The following is a 22,304-nucleotide window of genomic DNA, read 5'->3' as shown; positions in this document are numbered from 1 at the left end:
CTTAATGAGAGATGGATGAGACAAATAAACAGTGATACTTCTGATAGCTCCTTCCGGAAGGTGTTTCTGTTATAACATCCTGAAGGAAGTGCGCTTGATTTGGGACCTGAGGTTTGGGAAGAAGCTGGTCTGTGAAAAGACAATAAAGTTGCAGAAATGCGAGCCCATGTAAAACTCTCCCCACGGGTCTTTCTCCTGCCCTCATGTCTTTGCCTCTCTTCACAGGTGTCACGTTCTAACCTTAGCCTGCTCACAACGCAGCCTTCTCTTTTTCAGGACAGCTCAGCCCTATCCATGGGGGTTGGGTTTTCCCCTCACCCGCTTGGTGATCACAGACAACGTTTAGTTTTATCCCTGGATGGTGGGCCCTGATTGTATGAACTACTTTCACCACCACACTGTGCCGGGTTCTCATTCAGGGACTCTGCTGTTCATTTCCGTTGTCTGGGAATTCAATCTTGCATCTATAATTACCGAACCTAGAACTGATGTTGAAGGGGAAGGTGTTGTGATGGATTACTAATCCGAAATCCTTTGTTTTCACTTCTTGTTCTAGTTACCCACCTATTTTTCCGGACCATATTGTTCTAAGACTTGATCACATGAAGGTCAGGAGGCGACAAAATAACTACTTGAGAAGCTCCCGGATTGGTTTAGGGGGCGACTTCACGTAGCTCGCTTAGCAGATGCCCAGCAGCTCCGCAAGCCTGCGGTGAGGGCGTCAGGATGACGTCACTCGAAAGTGGCCGGCTCAGCGCGAGCGTGACGTCACGCGGGTGGGCCACTCCGCCGTGAGGTCACCTGGTGGGCGCGGCCAGGCCGAATCCCCAGTGTCGTCACGGGCGGGGGCGGGGCCAGAGCGTGTCAGCGGAGCCGAATCAAAACAAGCCGGAGACCCGCCTTTTCCCTCCGGCTCGGGAGCGTCTTGCTCGCGTCCCGAGCCCGCGGCGCTCGCGCGGCTGCGAGCCTCGGGTGGCCGCGCGCCGGCTCCAGGAAGCCGGAGAGGGCGCGGCGGCCGGGATGGCGCGGCGCGGGCCGCGCGGCTAGACGGGCGCCGGAGGAGCCGCCGGCCCGCGCCCTCCATTCTCTGCCTCCCGGAGCCCGCTCCGCGCGGCCCGGGAGCGGCCGTGCGGCGGGGAGCCGCGTTCGCTGACGCCGGGCACCTGGACGCTCGCGAGATGCCCAACCCCAAAAACAGCAAAGGCGGCCGCAAAAACAAGCGCGCCAACAGCAGCGGGGACGAGCAGGAAAATGGAGCCGGGGCCCTGGCAGCGGCGGGCGCGGCGGGCGCGGCGGCCGGGGGGGGCCTGGCGGCGGCGGCCGGCTGCGGAGCGGCGGCGGCGGGAGCGCCGGGCACCGGGGGCGCGGCGGGCACCGGAGGCGCGGGGACTGGCGCCGCCAACGCCGCGGTCGCCGCGGGGGCTGCAGCCGCGGGCGACGCCAAGAACGGTAAGACAGGGCTGGCGGGGCGAGCGCCAACTTCCTCCCCGACGGGGACGGCGCGGTGGCGGGGCGCGGGCGGTGCGTGGACAATGCGAGAGTCAGGAAGTGCTCACCCCGCCTCTCCGCCCCGCGGCGGCTGCCCCTTCCCGGTCCCCACGCCTGGCGGCGGCGGCGACAACGATTCCGCGGCCCCTTTCTGGGTCGCGCTCCCGGGTCGCGCGCCCGGGGTCGGCTGCGCCTCCGACTCCGACTCCTACTCCGAGGGGCGCCCGGGTGCTTGGCGGCGGCCGTGCTCCCCTCGGGCCCTGCGGGTCCTGGCGGGACCAAGTGTGTGCCCCGGGCCGTGGGGGAAGGGCGGGGAAAGGAGAAAGCTGCCCAAGTTGAGAAGAAGGATCCGATTGGAAACTTAGACACCAGTTCATTCTTGCCGGTGTCCCCCTCAGCTCCCCGTCTTTCCTTCCGAATGAGGAAGAGCCTTAAATCCCAGCAGATCCGGGCTTGCTGCGGCAACTGCCACAGGTGAAGAGGCCCCGAGACATTTTTACTATAGGGCGTGTGTGTGTGTGTGTGTGTGCGTGTGTGTGTGTGTGTGTGTGCTGGCGCGCGCGCGCTCTTTAATTCTCTTGCTCGCTTGAGGAAGGAAGAGAATCTGAACTTGACTTCCGTTCTCAGACCCGAGTTAAAAAAAAAAAATGAACCTCTGTATGATTCTCTTTCACAGTTTTAGAAGGAAGCCAACTAATCTTAGGCAGTGCCTGAATGCACCTTTGGAGGGGCACGTAGTGAAGAGTGGACAGGATTGCCGTTGTCACTGCACAGGCATGGCTTTCGTTACACGGTGCCCGGCGAACACTTCTTTCTTGGACAGGTCTTGGAATTCCTCTGTTCAGGCCGTTTTTCAGGGAAGGGAATAGAGGTATACTTTAATGAAGGGAGATTAGGATCTTTGTATCTGGCTTTTAACTTGTAGTTTTTCAGCCTTTGAAGCCATTCTTTATGCAGATCAGTCACTTTTTAAACGGCCACCTGCACTGAGAAGAACCCTACAGTGCTCTGAACATAGGAGATTGAAGTGTTGCCTGTTAAGAACAGAACCATAGGCCCCATTGGCTGTGTGTCTGCAATATTGAAATAAGAAGGTTTTTCTTTTTTCTAGGAACAGACATCCTGGTTTTGAATGTGTGATAATGCAGTTTTTGGCCAGGCTGTCTTCTCCATGTTCTTTTTTCCAAGCTCTACACTTCGTTTTGGTATTGATGTGGCAGAGGGAAAGGAAGACAGACTTGGGGCTTAGCCCTTTAGAGCTCTGCCTTCTTGGGAACATTGGTCTTTCTCAGACTTGATTTCCTCAACTTTAAAATTGAAAAAATATTATATATATTATTACATTGGCTCCCTCATAGGGTTATGGTGAGGCTTGGAGTGTCACTTTCTTGCCCAGTTTGCTGTTCTTGTTTAAAGTCTTGTTATGTTTCTAATGTGCTTACTAAAGTTCCTCAGGGAAAGTGATCAATGAATGATAGCTGTCATTCACTCCTTCAAAAACTATTAGACACTTACAGTGTTACCACTACTGTGCTAAGTATTAAAAGGTACAGTGGTAATCAAGAGAGGATATCCTGGTCCTCAAGGAGCTTGCATTCCAGGTCTGGTGGCAGTGTGGCTTACCCCCCCCCTTTTTTTTTGTCTGTATGGAAGCTTCAAGTTCTCTGTTTCCTTATTCTCCAAAAGATTAGACTACTTTCGCAGAACTCTATCTCTGAAGCTAATAATACACTCCATGTTAATTAAATAAAAAAATAATTCTTTAGAAAAAAGATTAGACAACTTTAAGGTGGTGTGAAGAAATTTTTTTCTTAGGCTGGTGATATCTCCTCCTTTGTAAACTTCAAGCTGGTTATGATCTGATTATTTCCTTGGAAATGGCAAAGTCAGGTATATTTAGCAGTTCTGAATATGTCTGTGTGAAGCTGTGTGTTTCTGATTTGGAGCTTGTTTTATGAAATGAGTGGGGGAAAAGGGAGGAAATGGGCCAAACATTGCCCTGGTTAGGGTTAGAGAAGGTACAGACTTTGGTCCCTGAGCTGTATTTTATGATGCCACATTTGGTTCTAACATCGTATCATGTCTCAGTGAATGATCCACCTTAATTTGAAGAACTTTTCACCACAGTTGATACCTGAACATGGATGCTAAGGCCTCCTGTGTGCAAAACTGATAAGTAAAGTAAGGAAATTATAAATGCTTTTTTTTTTTTTTTTGCCATGTGACGCTGTACTTTATAATATTGGGGTGGGAGAGGTGGTATGGGTGAATTTTAAAGGAAGGGGCAATAGATATGCAGATTCTCAAGAATCAACCAATAAGCCCAATTATTTTTGAGTTTTGGAATGACATCAGTTGGACTAGTATAGTATTTCTTTTTTTTTTTAAAGATTTATTTATTGAGAGAGAGAGTGAGAGAGAATAAGCAGGGAGAACAGCAGAGGGAGAGGGAGAAACAGACACCCTGCTGAGCAGGGAGTCCAATCTTTTTTTTTTTTTTTTAAGATTTTATTTATTTATTTATTTGACAGAGCGAGAGTTCAAGCAAGAAGAGCAGAGGCAGATGGACAGCAGGCTGCCATTAGAGCAGGGAGCCCAATGGGGGGCTCAGGCTCGATCCTAGGGCTCCGGGATCATGGACTTGAGCTGAAGGCAGACACTTAACTGACTGAGCCACACAGGGACCCCAGTTTTTGTTGTTGTTGTTTTTTTTTTTTTTTTGGTTTGTTTTTTTTTTTTTAAAGATTATTTACTTGAGAGAGAGAGAGAGAGAGAACACGCATGAGCGGTGTGCCCAATGGGGGGCTCAGGCTCGATCCTAGGGCTCCGGGATCATGGACTTGAGCTGAAGGCAGACACTTAACTGACTGAGCCACACAGGGACCCCAGTTTTTGTTGTTGTTGTTTTTTTTTTTTTTTTGGTTTTTTTTTTTTTTTTAAAGATTATTTACTTGAGAGAGAGAGAGAGAGAGAACACGCATGAGCGGTGTGGGGTTGAGAAGGGTCAGAGGGAGAGGAAGAAGCAGACTTTCCACTGAGCAGGGAGCCTGACAACATGGGATTCACTCCCAGACAGTTCGATCCCAGATGGCAAGATCATGACCTGGGCGGAAGGCAGACGCTTGACTGCTTAAGTGACTTAAGTATACCCCAGTATAGTATTTCTAAGTATATTCAATTTTTTTTTTAACTGTGACATTAGATTTTGCAGTTATGAATATTGCAAATCAAATAATTCTAAGGATGTAATCTGAATTCTGTTAAAATTTTAAAGGGTTTGTTCTCACTGTGCGACTTAGTTGTGATCTGCATATGCAAGCATGCCAATTTCATGAAGTTAATAGTAGTTGTAGCTTGTACTTGTTTGGAGCTTATAGAATTGTTTTATGTCATGTAGTTCTTGGGCATTATGGCCACCAGGGAAGGGTACTATTAGTTCTTAGTTGTTCACTGCCTGTCAGTAGGTATAAATAGCTGCTTATTCGATAAAAGAGGACTGCTAGTTAGGGAAAGCTGGGGAAGCTATGGTAGGATTGTAGGTGAAGAAGTTGAACTGGTTGCAGTTGTGCATCTTGAATAAGATGAATATTAATTGTAAGGACTTTGTACTCCTAATAAGTTTCTTAGTACATTTTTAGATCCTGGTTTATGAAGCTTTTTGTAGGAATTGGAGTAAAAGATGAAGTGCCATCCTATTCCTACATAGTAAACATCTGTGCACATACTGTAGCATTTTGATTGTAGGTGGACAAGATTTGCCAATCATTATTTTTAGGATCTAGTAATCATGCAGTCAGTTATAACTATGCAGTTTCATTCTGGAATTCTGGTTCCATTAGGCCACTGCTTTTTCACTTAAGGCCTAAAAAAATATGAACCCTTGATCACAGTATCTAGTTTTCAGTGGGCCTGGATCCCAGATCCTTTTAGTAATTCCTGTTTTATGGATGACGATGGTTCATCACGCCACTTACTCTTAACTGCCACCAGAACCCCTGGGTAGCTGAATCTGTCTTTAATCCATTCAACAACACTTTCTAGTAAATGGAGCTAGTTTATATAGTGATTGGTTGTGCATTTGGTAGGCATAGATTCCTGTCCTGGTTCCTCAAATTATTTGCCATATGATCTCAGGCAAGTCATTTGACTTCTTTGAGATTCAGTTTCTGCATATTTAAAATGGAATTACAGTACCTACCCATACATATACAGTAAGACCTATCACATATATTCCAGACATATTACTTACATACACATATATGGTGTTTGACTTATAATATGAGCTTACTAAGTGTTAATTTGGCAGATTCTGGAAATAGTCTTTGAAACAGAGATTTTATGTGTAGGAATTTTACTGGAAATGCGCTAGCTGGGCAGTGAGGGAAGCAGGATTGAACAGAGGGAGGAATTGAACTGCTCTGCAGTTGCAGCTGAGACTTCTGGAGCTGGGATGGTCCTGCAGAGTTATCTTTCCTTGAGACATGGAGGCAGGATCTTTAAACTCACCATCCCCCCTTGACTGGTCATTTGGACATGGGCTGCCCCCAGAAAGAAGGTATATGACCTGGGAAGTGGCATCTCTTAGCTGGAGAGCCTCTGGAGAGGTACTCAGCTGAGAGCTTTCTGCTCCGAGGGAAGCTCTTTTAATTGCCCTAGCATTATCTGTTTCTTCACTTAGAACACTAGTGCCGTTCACCTAAGACACAGGTGTGGAGTAGTTCTCACTCCCATTTATGGATCAGGTTGGGAGTTCACTACCAGTCTGACATTGTTTTGATGGGAAACGTGTTCCTAATTCCGTACATCTTTACAAGTAGGTTTTTGGAACCCTATAAACAAGATTTGTGCTTTTCTGCATACTTAGGCCAGTAAACATGTTTAGTATAACCCCAGGTTTGTAGTATATTTCAAATAGTTTCTTTTTTTAGGTGCTTACTTGAATTCTTACTACATTTAAATTACCTAGCAGTTGTTAAGCGTCTGCCTTCCGTCCAGGTCCTGATCCCAGGATCCTGGGATCGAGCCCTGCATCAGGCTCCCTGCTCTGCAGGAAGCCTGCTTCTCCCTCTCCTACTCCTCCTGCTTGTGTTTCCTCTCTCGCTGTGTCTTTCTCTGTGTCAAATAAATAAAATCTTTTAAAAAAATTCACACAAAAAATAAATAATATTTTTCAGAAGAAAAATGAATGTTTGCTGTTTATTTTCAAATCAAGGAGTATTAATTGCAGGTCTAAGATATGTTGAGTGCAGTTGTCATCTTGGAAGACATTTTCTTGCCTTATTTAGAAGTTCCTTTTGTCAGTTCTTTAAAAATATTTTCTACTTTTGGACCTTGCCTTTTAAAATCCACCTTTGTAATGGGGGATTGGTAGAAAATATTGCCTCATCCATCAAAGATTCATCTTGTGCACTTTTAAGAACTATTCTGTGTTCTGCTAATGGAGTTTTGCGCATAGTCCTTACTCTTTCCTTCTTGTTAGAGGACCTGAGTTTAAATTCTAGAAACTAAACCTTCAATGTCAGCTTTCCTGCAAGTCCAAGAATATATATCATTCCATAGAGAATTGAAAATAGGAGATAAAACTGGGAAGACTCTTGAAGCTTAATCCTCCTATGAATTTACCCTAGGCTTAGCTATGAACAATTGAAAAAACTTGAAGTCATCAAAAGGAAAATTTTAGGAGGAAAAAAAAAACCTGTTCTAACTGATTTTGTGAGGTCTTTGGCATTTTTAAGGGATTGATTTAACTAAAAGTGTTTTGTTATTTCATTATTTAACAGTAATAAAATGGCCACTAAAAAAATGAAGAAGATTGGTGAAGTTCTCTTTGCCCTTCTAGTCAAGCACATCCTCCTACCACTTAGATCTCCATTGTTAACATTTGGATGCATATTCTTGGACACTTTTAATTTTTTCTCTTACAGAATTTTCAAAAATATGTATACAGTTTTCAAAAAGGATTATATATTTTATAATCTGTGTTTTACATATGTAGTATTTTGTAGACATTTTAGCAGAGTAGTAAATACACAGGTGCATCACCATTTTAATGACTACGTAACATGCCATCATATGTTTGCATCTTGGATAATTTGATCATTCTACTATTATCTGACCTTTAGTTTCTTATTTATACATCTGTAGGCATTACTCAATTACCTGTGGACTTGCTGTGTCAAAGGATAGGCATTTTTAAAAAAATTACTTAATACATGGTGACAGATTGTCTCATAGAAAACTTATAGCAGTTTGATCCCACTGTGGTCAGCGTGTCCTTTCCCCATAGCCTCACTAGTCTCTAGGGACGTTGCTTTAAAGGCATGCTGGAGAATTGCTGGTATCCCTGACCATCTCAGCAGTAAGAGGGCCCCAGTAGGATCAAGAGCCAGGAGAGGATGCTACCACACTTGAGGGGACTTTCCAAAGCTGCATTTATTTGTTTTGGGGACTTCTGTGCTCTTTAGTGATTTGGTGGCTAACAAGGATTCAATAAGATATCCAATAGTGGTGAGTGGTATTTTAGCAGTTGGTAATAGTGAAGGTGAAAACATAGGCTTTTGAAATTCTGTCTGCACCATTATTCTAATCTTAAGAAATAAGGCCTAACATTTTTAAAGTTTTAGTAAGCGTGTGGTCTGAACAGGCGTGGGTGCAAACCTAGGTGCCGCAGTTTATTAGCAAAGTGACTTGGGGCAAGTTATGTAACCTTTCTCAGACTTCCTTTTCTAAACACAATCCTTTAGAGTGTTTCTGAAGATGGAGAAAAACTGTATTAAAGATCTTGGCTCAGAGCCTGGCAGATATGGCACTATCCGTAATAGCTTTGTAAGTTTTGTGATTGGTTCAACTTTATTCAATTACAAGACTTTTAAAATGATTCTATGTTGAGAAAAGACACCAGGAGACAATAAGGTGGTGAAGGGTCTTTGAACATTAATATAAGAAAAGACTGATTTCAGGGGCGCCTGGGTGGCTCAGTGGGTTAAGCCTCTCCCTTCGTCTTGGGTCATGATCCCAGGATCCTGGGATCGAGCCCCGCATGGGGCTCTCTGCTCAGCGGGGAGCCTGCTTCCCCCTCTCTCTCTGCCTGCCTCTCTGCCTACTTGTGATCTGTCAAATAAATAAATAAAATCTTTAAAAAAAAAAAAAGAAAAGAAAAGACTGATTTCATACAGGTTGTTATTGAAGCCCTGATTTGATTACAAGTGATCTGTTCTTCCCTCATCATCTCTCTCTGATTATAGTTTATCTGGAAAAATCAGATGATTTAATAGAAAAGAAAAAAGTACAAAGCAAAATGTGACAATTGTCCTCCTTTCTTCACTTATTTATTCATCTCATATATTGAGTGCCTGCTATTTGTCAGGCACTGTGTTGGGCTCTGGGATTACAAGGACAAAAGAAGTGGCCCCAAGGGGCTTATGGTCTACTTGGGAGCCTTTATAGAAACCGGTACAAATAGGTTATTACATGTATACTACACATGGGTAGCTTAGAAATAAAGAGCCGGAGCTTCTGAGGTGATAAAAATTTGGATTAAAGATGGGAATTGTGGGCCCCTGGGTGGCTAGCCAGTTAACTCTGACTCTTGGTTTCAGCTCAGATTGCGATCTCATGGGTCATGAGATTGAGTCCCATGTCAGACTCTGTGCTCAGCGAGGAGTCTGCTGGAGATTCTCTCTCCCTCTCTCTCCCTAACCCCACAAATAAATAAATCTTAAAAAAAAAAAAAAAAGAGAGATGAGATTGTATTACTATGATATGGGGAAGTGAAATAAACATGTGGAGTTGAAGAGTAGCTGAAAGGAGGTAGGGAGCTCAGGGTATTCTTTGGGGATCAGTCAGTGCTTAATATTACTAACATAATAGTTTTAATATCCCCTCTCTCCAGTCCTCAGCTAGAAAGTTCATCAGTTCAAGTGTTTATTTGTTTGCTTATTCCTTGTTTTGTTTGTTCATCTGTGTACACCCATTTTTCTAAACATTTATTATGTGCCTATTGTCTCTTCTATAATTGGAAGTTTAATGTTGAATTGTGGTTGAACGCATCAGAATCTACATTCCTATAGGCTCGTAGTGACATGTGACATGTGTCACAGAGACATGTGAGCACCATGAGGTATGATAATGTGCTATGGATGCCCAGTGGAGAAAATGATGTTTCCTGGAGGAGAGGATGTTTGAGCTGAGTCCTGCAGGAAGAGAAGCAGTTAGCTCTGAAAGCAAAGAAAGAGACTTAAGTTCTTGTTGTTGCCAGGAGTTTGTGATTGGTCTTAGGTGCAGTGGTAGGACAGGAGGCTGGAAAGGGAATGGGGCCTGACAGTCAAATCTGGATGTTTTGTAGCCAGGAAAGGACTATCTTGGAAGTTTGTAAGCAGACACATACATGGTCAACTGTACCTGCAAAAGGACACATGTTCATTTATTTGGTTTGCCACCATAGGTTGCTGGCAAGCTGATAAAGTTGTAATTTCAATAGAGTGGTATTTTAGCAATTTTTCTTTTGATACAACTAGTCAAGGATTATTGGCCCAACCTGCCATGGAGCCTTGATTTTGGTTTTTCAGTAAAGCAGTGGGCACAGTACCCAAGGCTGCTGTGTGGAGAGTCTGTCTTCATTGTGGGCACCAGCATCCCTGTACTTTCTCAGCCATGGGAGGTTAGGAGCTTGAGGTTAACTTAAGAGAACCAACTGCCAATGGAGTGGTTGGGGCCATCTGAGCAGAAAGGGCTTTCTCTGGAGGGAGAGTTGTCTCTATGGTTTATTTTTCATACCGCTGTAGAAAGTGTATATATATATCTCTGTGCCAGGTTGGATTAATTTTCTTGGTTTGTCATTCTATTTTTATCATCATTGGATCAGTTTTAAAACTCTGGGTTTGGCTCTCATTGTTTTGTACAAAGTAACTTTGTATATATGTGTGTGTCTCTTAATTCTGTATATTTGAGAAAGCTTCCAGTTCTCAGTGGTTGGTGAAATAGCAATTTGCTTTATTTAATCAACAGATGTTTCAGTTCGATTGTACTAGAGTATTTTTATAAAATGGCAAAGGGTAGTGTTTCTAATGCTTAATTATTATATGTCCTGATTTATTAGAAGTAGAAAAGGGAAACAAATTCTTTCTGCTAAGTTATAAAGATAATACCTGAAAACAATCTAAGGGTTAGAAACAGATTCAGAGGAAGTTTAAAGAAAAGAGGAAGACTTAAAGAGGAAGTGTAAAATGTTAATCATATAATTGCTTTGACTGCAATTAATAAGGTTAGCATGATTTTCGTAAACACTCGTATGTAATCAGTAGATTTAAATTGTCAGGAGGAAAAGATTTTCCTCCATTCTCTTAGGTGTAATGATTGGGGTCTGCAAATTAAGCCAAAAAAAGATAAATTAATAAGAGAAAAGATGGATTTAATCACAGGAAAATAATTCAACTCAAAGTTGGGGGGTGGTTAGAATATGTGGCTTATATACCACCTTCACAGGAGAAGGGGAGGGGAAAAGACAGGGGAAAACACATGACTTCTTAATAAGAGAAAGGGAAAGGAAGATGGGCACCTATAGGAAAAGAAATAGCTTTCTGGAAAGATAAATGGGCCCTTAGAAAATATAGAGAGATGATAGTTTTGTGACAATGTCTGCTTAGGTGTGTGTGGAGACTTTTCTCTGGTAGGAGTCAGTCTTCCTTGATTGCTCCTAGGAGGAGACTTAAATCAGTTCTTTTTTTTTTTTTTTTAAAGATTTATTTATTTATTTGACAGAGATCACAAGTAGGCAGAGAGGCAGGCAGAGAGAGAGGAGGAAGCAGGCTCCCTACGGAGCAGAGAGCCCGATGCGGGGCTTGATCCCAAGACTCTGGGATTGTGACCTGAGCCGAAGGCAGAGGCCTTAACCCACTGAGCCACCCAGGCGCCCCTTAAAGCAGTTCTTTTGAGAGGCTCTGCATTTAGGCAGATAAGAGATTTCAGGAACTCAAGTGCCTTCAGCTGAAAATAGTTTTTAGGCTACAGTGGCACATTCTTGATCTCTTCAAAATATTTTGCAGTTCAGATCACATTACCCCCCTAATAACAATTACAGGTAGTTGGGTTGCAAAAGACAGTGTCATAATTCAGGATTTCTAATTTTTATTTGTTGGAAATTTATTAGAAATAGATGGTCTTAAAGCATATGCCTTTAAAAAACTGAGAAAAAGGGTAAGTTTAGGCAAAAGTTAACAGGTATCAAATTGCTTATATAGGTAAGGAAGCTATTTGCCAGATTTAAAATGTAGATTTTTCCCTAGGGATAAGCATAAGTTTGATGATACTTCAGATCATGTCCTTTCAAGTTATAAAAGCATCTCAGGAGAGTCTTTTGACACTGATGTTGAAACCGAATCACAAACTCTTTAAGATTTCTAAATGAGCACTCTGGAATATGGTTATTTTGGTATAATATTTAGTAGAACTCTAATACAACTTTTTTTTTAAGATTTTATTTATTTATTTGATAGAGATCACAAGTAGGCAGAGAGAGAGGAAGGGAAGCAGGCTCCCTGCTGAGCAGAGAGCCTGATTTGGGGGGAGGGCTCTACCCCAGGACCCTGGGATCATGACCTGAGCCGAAGGCAGAGGCTTTAACTCACTTAACCCACTGAGCCACCCAGGTGCCCCAGAACTCTAATACAACTTCTTAAAGTGACACATTACTTGTTGTGTTTCAGTGCCTGACGAAGCTCAGTGTCTGGGCAGAAATGGAAACTGGGGAATATATAGAATCAGGTTCTGGCTGTTTCTGATTGGCAGCATGTGCAGTTTGTAATCTGAGAGGCTGAGCTGGGGTTGGTTGGTAATGGTTGTTACTGAACACACTCAGTGCTGCCAGAAGCCGCAGAGAGAGCCTGGCCTTGAGAAATAGAAATGTGAACGTCTAACATCAGGGGCCACTCCAAGAACGACTCCAGGTGGTTTCCAGCCCCTCAGACCTGGTTCTTCGTGGGTTGCTCACATGTTGCACTGCTGATGGCCTTGTGAAGGTGTGGTGCCACTATATGAGGCCTTTAGTGTTAGGTCTGCAGATAATGTCTTGCTTCCAGAGCAAATTGGGTAAAATTCCTGGGTGCAAGTTGTGTTGGGACTGCAGAACCCATAGAATCCACAGAAAGGAGAAGCAGCTGCTTCCAGCAGTTGGAACAGTGGTGATGCCACAACTGCCCTTTATTTAGTGCTCTCTAGGAGCCAGCTAAGCCCCCGGCAGTGGGCAGTCTGCACTTGAGGAAGAGGACACTAAGCTCCAGATATGGCCTCTTTCCTTTTTTGCAGAAGAGGCATGTTTGGGTTACAGAGACGTGCCTGACCCAGATGCTACAGTTTGATCCTGTGTGGTATCGGGCCCATCTTGATGGACACCCGTGCATGTGTATAAACACACTTTTGAGTAGAGGAGTTAAATGCAGTATAAAAACATCAAAGAAGCAAGAGGGCTGTTTAAATTATTTTTAAAGGCCTTATGCTTATCATTTGGGTACTTGAACTGAAATTAAATTTGGGAAACAAAACACTTGACCAAGGAAGCACTCATTCATGAATTTTCCATTCATGTTTGTCTGATTCCTTCTCTTTATGATGGAAGGATTTCCTGGTCTTGGAATTGTGGGGCTTGTGAACATTTGAACTGACACTGTCTTTAATGGACTGTAGTTAATGACTGGGGTGTGATTATCTTCTGTAGGCTAAAGTCCTAGATGTGGGATCACTGGTCATGAGGCATTTTTTTAAAAAAAGATTTTATTTATTTATTTGAGAGTGGGGGAGCGGGGAGCACACACAAGAGGAGCTGCAGGCAGAGGGAGAGTGAGAAGCAGACTCCCTGCTGAATAGGGAGCCCAATGTGGGACTCCATCCTGGGACCCTGGGATCATGACCAACTGAGCCACCCAGGAGCCCAAGGCATGTGGTTTTTAAGGCTTCGAGACAAAGTGCCAAACTGCCCTCTAGAAAGGGTTACCTGTTTGTGCGACCCCTGCGGTGCGCCTTTCTTCACAGTCCTCAGCATGGGTTTTGGGTTTTGATGATCATTTTCATCTCCACCCATCAGATAGGTGAAAAATTACATCTCATTGTTATTTTTATTTGCATTTGGTGGATTGTCACTGAGTGAGTGCCTTTATATGTATACTACTCATTTGTGGTGTTTTCCCCTTTGTGGTTTTTGTTCATTTTACTAGGGGATATTTATGTTTTTACTGATTTGCACCAAGTTTTTATATATTCAGAATACTTTTTTGATGTACATTTTCCTGGGTTTATTGTTTATCTTTTGTCTTATTTCAGGTGTCCTTGCTGGTTAGAAATGTTACGGTTTTGTATGATCACAGAACATCCACATAGAGAGAGAACTCGAGAGAAAGGTAGGGAGCTTGAGGGAAGGAGCCTGTTTTGATGGTACTCGGAGGAAAAGCAGTGTGGGCCTGGCATAAGGTTAATGACTGAGTAGACTTGGATATCAGTGCACAGCAGTGCTCTTATGGTAGTGAGGTTCTGTTTCCTTTTTGTATTTAATTTTTGAGGGTCTGTTTTCACAGAATTGGTTGCAGTTCCTGCTGCCTTCCCTGACCCTTCACTTCCCTGACCGCTGTTGTCCGGTTGACAGCTGGGCTGCAGTGCTCAACACCTGTCATGTCTTGCACATTTCTAAAATCCCTTGCAGTTTTTATTCTAGCTGCTTAGGACTTTGAAACTTGTAGATAAAGGTTATCTATCCATTAGTTACTTATCACCTCTTCTTAAGAATAAAGCTGCAAACTCAGTCCTCTTAAGGCTAAATTGCCCATAAGTTCTTTGTGATAACACATTTAAATGCCAAGTCACAAGAAAGTTCTAATTTTTCTCATTGTGGCACTTGGATTGAAATTACGTTTGTATGTTAATAAGATGAAGATACAGCTTTGAGTCACACCAAAATTTATTTGCACCCCCATGCATCATGCTCATCTTGTCAGCCCTCGTGCTTCTCAAATGGCTGTGATTTGAGAGAGGTTCCCAAACTCACTACTTGTTCCAGAGAGTGTGAAATTTGACAGACGTAGGTCATAACTTGAGATCTGGCATTTTGCAAGACCAGTGAACTTTTCTCAGTGCAAATGTTCTGTTTTTAAAGATTTTATTTATTTATCTGTTTATTTATTTGCGAGAGAGAGTGATCTCAAGACCCCAAGATCATGACTTGAGCCGAAATCAAGAGTCAGAGCCACCCAGGTGCCCCTCAGCCCAAATGCTCTTATCTGTAGAAAATAAAGATGAGATGAAATATTGTTTGTGACTCTTTGCAAACGAAGTATAGAGCTATTTGAAAAAGTGAATTGTTGGGTTATGATTTGGGGGTCGTAGTGTTTTCTGGGTGAATTTTTGGTTCTTAGTTACCTTTGTGGTTGAGTGGCCGCTTCCCACTGTGTTGAATGCACACTCAGATCTATTGAAGAACCCAGGGCAGGCCTTAGCTTTCCCCTCCTTGAGTTGGCAGCTAATGTTATTCTTCCAAAATCCTTATTCCGGGAGCCTTTAGTTTCTTTCCACATTCAGGTCTAGGAGATCTGCTGTGTAGATTTTCCAGGAGAATCTTTAGTGCTTGCCTGTTGTTCTCAGCCCAAGTCCAGCTCCTTGAGGGAGGAGCTCTTCAGACCTTATGCAAGGGCTTTCTGACCCCACGATGAGGAAGGACTGTGGTGAAAACTTGGGCGGGGTTCTTTTCACCAGAGTGAGGATAGCTGACTTGGGGATTGTTCTGTTGGGATCTGTGAATCATCTTGTCCCCCGGCTTCATCATAACAGCAAATTCCACTATGATTTTAACCATTTTGTTAGTAAAGATTTGCTTTTGGCTATTGTGCTGCATGATTTACATGTGTGCGCCTGTAATTAGTTTGTACCTTGATTCACTCAGGCCTTTCTGCTTTTTGCTCTTTACCTGCCTCTAGGGTCCTATGGAGTGGGAGTTTAAGTGTTGCTGTAAAAGCATTTGAAATGCTTACATGTGGCTTTTGTTTGTTTCCTTACCTCCCTTTTAGATTTTGCATTTTTATTTTATTTTATTTAAAAGATTTTATTTGTCAGAGAGAGAGAGAGAGAGAGAGAGAGAATGAGCACAAGCAGGGAGAACAGCAGGCATAGGGAGAAGCAGGGTTAGCACCGGGCCCAATGTGGGACTTGATCCCGGGACCGCGAGATCATGACCTGAGCGGAAGGCAGATGCTTAAGTGACTGAGCCACCCAGGTATCCCTAGATTTTACATTTTAAATTACATTGAAGAATTTTGGATATATCAAACTATACTATGGATTTTATCAAAACAAGTTATATAGGCGTATAATGGTTGGTATGTATAAGTATTAATGTATGCATGCAAATGTATCAGTATGTTTATATTGAATGATTGTTTTTCTTGAGATTAGGTTGGTTTAAAAACACTTTGTAAACTTCGTCCTTGAGATAATCAGATTGAAACTTTTGACTAAATCCCTTTTCATCATAACTTTTTAATCTTCGATGAGATATGTGATGACTTGGAAAAATTTTTAAGGAATTAATTTTTTTCTCTTGACAGATTGGAAATACTATTTAAAATTCATTTAGTATATATTCATATACATTTATATATATTTATATATATTTCAGTAGAATTATATTTACTCTGACAGATCCTCTAATAGCAAAAAGAAATTTCCAGATATTTTTGGTAACTTTATAAATGGTATATATATATTTTTCCCTCTAGTTTAGAAATAAATAGTTTTGAGTCTTTGAGAGTGGCCATACTATAAAATTAATCTTTGTTCCACGGAAGTAATTGGAAAAGGAGTGAATGTCTAGTTAGAATGATATCACTGGCTTAATATCTCAGTGGGGGTCTATAACTTTGAGTTTGCTTAGCAGTAGAAAATCTTTTGAAATACCATCCTGAAAATAAGTCATATTACAGCAGGTTGTGTTGAGTGTGAATATGTGATAAACTGCTGGACCAGGACATAGACATGACTGATTCTTGACTCTAGTTTTTATTTTTACTGAGGTATATATAAAACTTAGACATGCTCTCTCCTTTGACAAGTCTTTCCTTGTTGCAACAGATTTTGTAACTTGCTTGTTGGTTGCTGATGCAGCATTTCAGAAATAGACTAGTGTGGCCCCCAGGCAAAGGCTTTGTCTTTCTCCTTGGATCCCAGCAGAGTGATTGCCGGGCTGGAAGGGATCTCTGTAAAGCATTTCCCAGGTTTATTTTGAAGGGGAGACAAGGGAGCAGAAAGTGTATTTTTCAGGGAGCTCACCAGGGCAGAAAAGGCATGTGGAAAACAAAGGAGTATATGGATTTAGTTTAGTTCAGGTTTGGGTAGGGCAGGGAAATGAATTTTGTTACTGTGTGCTGTGATTTTATGATTTAAATATACTAGTCTTAAATAATCTCAAGAGTTGGTATGTTGACCCAGTCTGTTGAACCAAACAGAGATCAAGCAAGACAGGCTGAGCTTCTCTTTCTCAACGTCCACATGCTTTTTCTGCAGTAGTCTCCATATGGATAGAATGGATAGAATGGTGTGTTTCTTTACATTTTTTCCAAGGAAAATTGCTTTATTCTCATTAATGACAATGTAAGCCTTTGCTCATGACTTTTTTTTTTTTTTTTGAGTTTAGCAATTCTGTTAGAGTAGATTTATCACATTGTCTTTTTTTTTTTTTTTTTTTTTTTTAAATCTTAGAGCCTGTATGAGTGGGGTCGGGGGCAAAGGGAGATGGAGAGACTCCTTAAGTAGACTCCTTGCCAAGCACAGAGCCTGATCCGGGGCTTGATCCCAGGACCCTGAGATTGTGACCTGAGCTGAAATCAAGAGTCAAGATGCTCAACCGAGCCACCCTGGCACCCCTCTCTATCTTTGTTTTTAAGAATTGTGAAGATGGGGTCAGGAAATCTTTATATCATAATTGGGTTTAAGCACTTGCTTCTTCAATTTGGATTTCCTTATACCTAGTTTTAAGGTAAGTCCGAGTGTTAATATGAGTATTGAACATTTTGAATAAGTTTTTGGGTCATCAGATCACAGTAAGTAGTGCTATAATTTTGAATAAGACACTGTTCCAAATTATGGAACTACTTATGATCTGGTTACACAAAGCTTATTGGTCACTGCCTCTTCTTATAAGGTGGCTTTATGCACTTTATTGATCTGTGTGCAGTGTGGGTAAGTATGGAACAGGGAAGGCCACGTACTAGCTGGATGACCCTGGGCATATCATTAAAGGATCCCATGTAGGCTCAGGAAATATTTATAGAATATGGATGAAGAGATTGCCTTATTTCTATTCTGTGGAACTTGGGTATTTTTAAGAAGCATTCTGGAAAACTATGGAACCATTATCTTTATTCCGATAGCCTAAACCAGGCATATTTATTTCTCTGTCCTTTGGGATCTTGACATGGCCCCTGTTAGAAAAGGAAAAGCGAATTTACTGCTTTAAAGTCATTATCAATACAAATTTTTTTACCAATAACAGAATGTGAAAGCCAGAATAGAAATAAAAAAATAGGTACAGTAGAAGCCTGTAGCTTTCAATTTAGTGTGAGCTTGAGGCTAGGTAGGCTGTGGATTTTAATTGAAAGTAAGGAAAGAGTAGGTCTAAGAGAATAAACAATGTATTGAGAGAATGTTAGAAACCCAAGTTGTTAAATATAGTTGAAGAGCTCTTTTTTTTTTTTAAATGTAAAACTTCCATGTTTATTTGTGTGGAGTGGATTGTCTGAGTAAAAACATGTGTTTAAACCCTATTCAAAACATAAAAACATGTTTAATTGAATGTAACCACGGTGTACTCAATTTGCTACCCACTTTGGAGCAGTCTCAGCTACTAAAATAAGATAAGGAAGGGTAAACTAAATCGGAGGTTAAGACAGATGTGCTTAAGTGAGCTTATTTGTAGCTGCTATACTAATTAAAACAAGTTGACAAAATATTTTTGTATTAACTTCCCTTTATATATAAGACTTAGTGTCTTTTTTATGTAGTAGAGAAAAGGGTCTCAAAATACTTAAGAAAGAAAACTTTTTAGTTTTCACTTAAAAAATACTTAGTTAATCAAGAAATGATAAGCAAACACGTAGTGAATTTGAGGTGTGGTGTGGGGCAGTGGGGGCTGCAGTTAGCTTTCCTCGGTCTGTGTCCACTCATTCCCTTCTAATCTGCTTTCTGTGCTGCAGCCACAGTGAGAGACCATGGCTGAAGCAGAGTCTTCGCTTTTGGGCCTGTTGGGTGATCAGATGGGAAGGCCAGACTAGGGCCTAATCGTGGAACTCCTTGACCACACTCAGAGGAGTTGGGGCTTCAGTCTGGGAGTTTCTGAGTTGCCTGAATGTGTGTATGATATAATCATAGTGTGATTTTTCAGAGTGGTAGTCAGACATTTTTGCTTGTGTGACCCCTAAAAAAATTTGAAAACACAGTTCCTCTTGCACATTTAATGTCGTTACACCCAGTTTTTTAAAGGTTTGAATAAATGCAAAGGATACCATTTCCAAATATATTGTAAACATCACCTAAATGTATTTAAAGAGAATTCCAGTATCATAGTAACTTGTAACCATTTACCAGCTATTAAAAAATGGTAGTCAGAAATTTTACAACTTTTCTTGATTTCTGTTCAATTCTTACCCGGAATTTGATTCTAACCAAGTATTGTCTTTTATTGATTATTCTGTCGTATTTTTCTATAACAAAGTATGTGTATAAACTTAAGTTTATATTAAGAAGCACTCATGTAATGGTAGGGTAAGGACCTCGAGAAATCTGCTTCTCCATAAAAGCAATGAGAACAAAGGCAAAAATGATTAAACCCAACTTTTTCAGAACTCTGGGTGTTAACCATAGGCTTGTAGTAATCCTTGGAGTGTATATTCAAGGAAAAGGACTGAATCAGAGTCAGAACGGTGAATTTTGTGTTTTAACTTGCTCTATTCCCACTCCCTCTCCCTGGCTCCGTGGTAGCTTTAAACAAGTAGCCTAGTAGTCATTGGAGGGGTAAGAACAGGTTTGGAACTTCCCCAAAAGTCCGAGCTCCAGACAATTGTCACTATTTACTTGTCTGGAAGCTCCCCAGTAAAGGCTCATTTATAGGGCTTGTCTTTATTTGACCTGGTTCAAAGATTGCCCAGTGGTAAAGTCCTCTTCTTAGGGTATCTATTGAAAACAATCAGCAGCAACTGTTTAACATCACAACTGCCTGTGTCAGTGATATCAGTTGGGGCAAACAGCAGGTTGCCCTTAAAAAGAAAATCTTGGGAATGAGTTGTCCATGGGGGCTCACGAAAAGCGCTGATATATTCATATATTCCAGTGCTCTAGAAGACTGTGCCCATGGGCAGGGGTGCACGCAGGCCCAGGAAATACTGGAAGTGGGCTTCAGTTCTCACCTCTGGCCTTGGGGCTCAGTACTAGCAGCAAGTAATGGCTGAGATGGTTGTGAACTGTTGAAGCATTGAAGGCATGTCCCAGCACACACACAGCCCCTTGGTGAAGGATGGCAGACTCAGTTATTACCTCAGTTAACACTAAAATAACTGAGCAGAGACTTCAGTGGCTGCACGTGACCAAACCCCCCCCCCCAACAAAAAAAAACCAGACTTCACAGAATTAGTCCAAGAAAATCACTAAACAAACAAACAGCGATAGTAATAACAGCATGTCCTGTGAGGAGAGAGAATCTGGTTTTCAGAGTTTCCACTATATATATATATATATATATATAGATATATATATATATATATATATTTTTTTTTTTTTAGTTTTTATTCATCTATTTTGACAGAGGGAGAGAGAGAGAGAGATCACAAGCAGGCAGAGAGGCAGGTGGTGGGGTGGGGTGGGGGGGAAGCAGGCTCCCTGCTGAGCAGAGAGCCCAATCGGGGCTCCGATCCCAGGACCCTGAGATCATGACCTGAGCCGAATGCAGAGGCTTTAACCCGCTGAGCCACTCAGGCGCCCCTCCACCTTATATTTTTTAAAGTGTTCAGTTTTCAACAAAAATAAAATACTCGGAAAAATATTGAAGTATGGCTTATGATCTTGTTCACCACTTGGCATCTCTTGTGCTAAACTCTGCACTGGCCTCATAACAGGTGTTCAGAAACATTATTTGAATTGATGTGCAGTGATTAGCAGGGTAGTAATACTTAGGTGATCTTGAGAGCTGCTAGTATTTTCTTTCTTCTGTTATAAGTGTTTAACCCTAAGACAAACCCTGGTATTTTGATCACATCTCCTAGAACAGGGTCCTTGTTAAATGACACCATACATTTGCCCAAATGTGTGTTGATTTAGTATCCTGGAAAATTTGAAGACTCTTTCTTTAGGCAATTATGTACAGTAAACCTGCTAAGAAAACCTGACTTATTCAGAAACCAGATCATTTTGAGATGTCTCCTATGTGAAATTTATTTTTATAGTTTGAGTTTTTAAAGCATTTTAGGAATAAAACTATTATACTTTTTTTTTTTTTTTTGCAGACATCCAGATATCTAGTGACCTACAGTTGAATACTCACATTGTATTGTATTTGATGTCTTTATTTAATGATTTAGAGGATTTTGGTGTGTCAGACCTAGTGAATTAAGACTATCAGCACATGCTGATTTAAAAAATCTGGCTTCAAATCCATAATATTTGCAGATGACAGACTTTTACTATTTTCATGATCAATTGTGATGTTGAAGATATTCAGGGTTGTCATTTACTGTATTGATGTTCCCTGGTTCATTCTAGGAGCAGGAAAAAGGAAACTGGAAATACTGATGTCATCACATCTGTGCACAGAGTGTTATCAATATTTCCCATTTCCAGATACTCATTTGTGTGTATTTTTCATCATTTTCTTTTACTCCAGCATCTGAAAAAAGATGAAGTAAACCTGCTAGACTGGCAAGTTTCAGACTTCTGTGTCCCTGCTGGGAGAAGATGTGCACCACTGTGGCATTGATGCCAGCCAGGGAGACAGGGGTTAACGAGGGTCTTTGAGAATGTGGTCAGAATTCTGAACGGTGATGACAGAGTGCTGCAGAGGCTAATGCTGAGCTGGCCAACCTTCAAAGAGTGACACCTGAAAGAGAACCCATAAAGTAAACAGTTGTTTAGTGGCAATTGTGAACAAGACCAAAAATGACTGGGGTTCACAGTGGATTAGGAAGTTAAAACTTAATTGTTAAGGAACCTGGTTAGCAAAACCATCTTTCCTTTCAAGTACTAGTTTGGGTTTATAATAGGTTGAAGGCCCTTGTCTTTCTAGTTGTTTCACAGTTTTCTGTTTTAAATGTATAAGAACATAAGCAGTTTTCCTTTAAAGAGCATTTTGGGTATTCTGCAGCTAGAGCAAGTGAAAGTAAAACTCAAGGGCTTTTTTTTTTGTTTGTTTTTCATTGTGGAAATAGCATGTAGATAGATGTGTGCACATGGACACATGTACATGTGTATAAACTTACAAAGAGAAAGTTGTGTCTATAGTTCTTCATAGATAAACTCATGCACATATGTGAATGTGTGTGCCTTATTTCAGTGAACATCTGTTATAAATTTATAGTTTTATATACGAGTACATGTATCTGTCATTAGTTTACCAGTGAATATAATTTTTTCTTATTAATGCAAGTTGCCATTATAATTGCTAATGCCCCTGATGAAGACTAGATAGCTTCAATAATCTTTCTTTATTTTATATATAGAGAGAGTGAGTGTAGGGGGAGCGTAGGGAGAGGGAGAAGGAGAGAAGCAGACTCCCCACTGAGGGTGCAGCCTCAATCCCA

The 22,304-nt window shown here is 41.6% G+C and overlaps 1 protein-coding gene across 1 annotated transcript in view; it reads left to right on the top strand.

Moving 5' to 3' along the window:
* Window positions 1–1,178: 1,178 nt before the first annotated feature.
* The window catches only part of HECA (hdc homolog, cell cycle regulator), a gene marked incomplete at its 5' end in the record, with an annotated part of 46,036 nt that continues 24,910 nt past the window's right edge, over window positions 1,179–22,304 (top strand). The window contains one exon of the mRNA XM_080805561.1: window positions 1,179–1,449. Coding sequence (XP_080661687.1) covers window positions 1,179–1,449 — 271 coding nt within the window. The remainder of the gene's footprint in view (window positions 1,450–22,304) is intronic.

The sequence above is a fragment of the Martes martes genome (assembly GCF_963455335.1).
Source record: "Martes martes genome assembly, chromosome: 6".
NCBI lineage: Eukaryota > Metazoa > Chordata > Mammalia > Carnivora > Mustelidae > Martes > Martes martes.
Note: the sequence above shows the minus strand (reverse complement) of the source record. Positions and strands in the feature narration are given on the sequence as shown.